At 39.5% G+C, this 3621-nt stretch overlaps 1 protein-coding gene across 1 annotated transcript; it reads right to left on the bottom strand.

The window, feature by feature from the left end:
- Window positions 1-566: 566 nt before the first annotated feature.
- On the bottom strand, window positions 567-1675 carry LOC115258490 (leucine-rich PPR motif-containing protein, mitochondrial). Its single transcript, XM_062843534.1, has 3 exons — window positions 1467-1675; window positions 1108-1289; window positions 567-1050 (listed from the first exon to the last, which is right to left on the bottom strand). The coding sequence occupies exons 1-3, from the start codon at window positions 1601-1603 to the stop codon at window positions 701-703; spliced, it is 669 nt and encodes a 222-aa protein (XP_062699518.1). The 5' UTR covers window positions 1604-1675; the 3' UTR covers window positions 567-700.
- Between the last annotated feature and the right edge of the window lie 1946 nt (window positions 1676-3621).

Here is a 3621-nt window from a genome sequence, read left to right as displayed (position 1 = left end):
CGTTCTCGATGACGCCAATGAGATTTCGTATTCGTGTACAGCTTACGATTGTTGGATAATGAACACTCAACTATGCCTTGATTTTGGATAAAACCAAGGCTGCTCAGCTTAAAACGTCTGAAGCAACAAGCTTGCATTATTGACCAGTTTTGTAAACATTACATTCGATACTTTTCAGTACAAAAACATCCAAACATGATTTGCCGGCCAAAATTATTAATGAAAGAGAAAATCGATGAAAAAAAAAATCGGTCATTGTAGGTACGCCCGTATGACACTGAACTGAACGACATAGTTTAGGAGGGTTTAATTCAACCAAGTCTGATTGCGAAATTGAAAGTTCAAGATTAAAGAGGACAACTGAATAGTGAATGTAAAATAATATTAAACTTTGTACTGAACTTATTAGGTCTTTAAGAGACGAACCAGCCAAGGGCTGAAAGACTCTCTATAGACAAATCAATCAATCAATCAATTATTAGGTCTTTCACTAAAAAAAAAGTTAGAGTTTTGAAGCAACAAATGCATTAACTACAAAATTCGGTGAAAGTAGCCTTTTTTCCTGTCGCAACAGCCTGAATACAATATTAGAAAACCAGAAGTGTCCCGTTTCGGTTCGTTTGTTTATGACTAAAAGTACCTAGCATCTTTTGACAACATAAAATGTGAATTAAAATACATAAAAAAAATCAAAGTATACTTACTCAGCCTGCGAATGTCCCATGATTAGCGCATTAAACACGTACTCGTTGACCGGTAGCTGTTTTTCGCGCATGTATTCGAGAATCTTGGTGGCCCCGTCAATGTCCCCCTCCTGGCAGTACCGGGAGATCAACCGCTGGTAGGTAACCCTGTTCGGTTCGATTCCCTTCGCTTTCAGATCGGCCAGAAAATCCGTCGGCGAAAACGGATGCTCGTTGTCCAGGTACACCCGCAACAGAGCATTGAAATGGGACACATCCATGGCCACGTTCAAATTGTTAAGCGTTTTCCAGATTTCCTGCACCAAAGCCGTTCGAACTTCTGGCAATTCCTCCGGTACCAGATTGCCTACATAAAAAAAACCTTCAGTTGCATCCGTTTGCACGCATAATTTGCTTATCTTACCACAACACCGAATGACCAACAACGATTGGGCACTGGTAGCCGAACGGTTCATCCGTATCTCCTCCAAAACATCCTCCAGATCACGCCTTGAGATTCGACCCGATCGACGAACATCTTCATCGAGTCGCTTCAGGGACCTATCAAGACCCTGGCTCGAACTGGCAGCAGTTGAAGCAAATCCACTGGAACAAAGCAAAGTGTTTAACTTATTTCATTCACCATTTTCAACCCATGATGCACCAGCATGCATGGGGATCCATTGCTGCAATCCGTCGCTTTCGTTGCGTAACGAGGTTTTGCCGGCAGCAAAGGCTGGTGCAGTCACCACTGCTTTCCACTCACGAAAAACCGCCACTTACCTGACCGAGTTGCCACACAAACACTGCGAATGCTGCAGGAGGCTTCCCTCCGTTTCGCGGACCGTGTTGAACACGATGTTCCGAGCGAAACCCGCGAAATATCGCACAAATTTGCTGGACCGCAAAATCGAGACCATGTTTTGTGTTACGCAGAGAAAAACGCGAGGAAGATTCTTCTCGACGGTTTGACAGCTTGCGAGCACGACGGGAGTTCTCTGTGTGTTTGTGAGATCTTTTCGAGTAGAAAAAAACATGTGTTGCCAAGGGTGTTTATAAAGTAAGGTTATATGGATCTTCGGACACCGCTGAGTGAAATGTTTCAAACGTTTGAGTACACTGTTTATTCGGTTCATTCGTAAATTTTGATTTTATTATTGCATCTTGCTTTGCTTTATAGATTACCGTGCAAATGTTCAATCGTCTTAATGCTATGTTCAGACTACGCCGTTGTATCATGATACAAGCGGTTTTCGTGATACAAGGCCAATATCATGTTTCTGGAACGTGATATTGCCATACATTTTTGACACCTCCAATATCACCTTCCCGAACGTGATATAGTGGTTTCGCAGCGCGGTTTCACGAACACTAATGCAAATCTACTGGTTGAAAATATGCCCATTTGATTTTGCTGGGAACAGCTGATCTTTGTTTACTATTTTCAACCAGTAACTCAAGTGGTGTTCGTGTAATGCAGCGTGTACGTACACGCAACACTACTAAAAGCAGAAACCACTATTATCACGATACAACTGCTCGAAATTGCTGCTCGAATGTCGATTTTCTGGCAACCCTGGCGGGAATTTGACAGAAATGGTTGCTGTTAAACGAGCAGGAAAGAAAATTCGAGCAGGTAATATTTTTCGAGCAGTCTTGTGGCGCCATCTGTGTGTGAAACAATGAACTGAGGAGCTTTTGGGAGCTTATATATCGAGCAGCACCATTAAAAAACTCCACTCAGAGTACATTAATATTCTACTGAAAAACAATACATTAATATTTGATAGTTCCCACTAAACCATTACAAACCTGAACTGCTAAGTTATTCTAAATTATTAATTAAGTGATGTAAATAACTAAGAAGATATACACGAAATTATAACACGAACTAACTTAAAAATATTAAGGTGTATATTTGGCGGCCCTACAGAACATTTTTTTCCTGCTCAAATCACATTCGCGCGATGCGATGGAACGCGCACGCCGCTTGTGATCTGAAATTTAAGATGAATTCATTAAAACTGAATATAAAGCTTATTTGTTCTAAGTATCATTTTTGAAGAAGTGTTTTACTACTGAATATGAATTTAAACGAAGCTTTTAGTGATTCTATCAGTTACAAAGGTGCGAAATCAAAATGTTGCTCTACGAGGCACTCGTGAAGAAGATTTTTCTACTGAATTTTAAATTAATTTTGTTTAGTGAATGTTTAAATAAAGCGTTTAGTGGTTCCATTAGTTGCAATGATTAAAGCTCCAAACTTATAAAGCGATTTGACTATTTTGAGTGAGGCGCACACCTTGCGGCCGTCCAGAACATTTTTTTCATGCTCAAATCACATTCGCGCGAGGCAATGAAACGCGCACGCCGCTTGTGATCTGAAATTTAAAATGAATTCATTAAAACATAATATAAAGCTTATTTGTTCTAAGTATCATTTTTGAAGAAGTGTTTTACTACTGAATATGAATTTAAACGAAGCTTTTAGTGTTTCTATCAGTTACAAAGGTGCGAAATCAAAATGTTGCTCTACGAGGCACTCGTAAAGAAGATTTTTCTACTAAATTTTCAATTAATTTTGTTTAGTGAATGTTTGAATAAAGCGTTTAGTGGTTCCATTAGTTGCAATGATTAAAGCTCCAAACTTATAAAGCGATTTGACTATTTTGAGTGAGGCGCACACCTTGCGGCCGTCCAGAACATTTTTTTCCTGCTCAAATCACATTCGCGCGATGCGATGGAACGCGCACGCCGCTTGTGATCTGAAATTTAAAATGAATTCATTAAAACTGAATATAAAGCTTATTTGTTCTAAGTATCATTTTTGAAGAAGTGTTTTACTACTGAATATGAATTTAAACGAAGCTTTTAGTGATTCTATCAGTTACAAAGGTGCGAAATCAAAATGTTGCTCTACGAGGCACTCGTAAAGAAG

Source organism: Aedes albopictus, unplaced genomic scaffold, assembly GCF_035046485.1.
Source record: "Aedes albopictus strain Foshan unplaced genomic scaffold, AalbF5 HiC_scaffold_303, whole genome shotgun sequence".
NCBI classification, from domain to species: domain Eukaryota; kingdom Metazoa; phylum Arthropoda; class Insecta; order Diptera; family Culicidae; genus Aedes; species Aedes albopictus.
The sequence above is the reverse complement of the archived record's forward strand: the minus strand, read 5'-3'. Positions and strand labels throughout refer to the sequence as shown.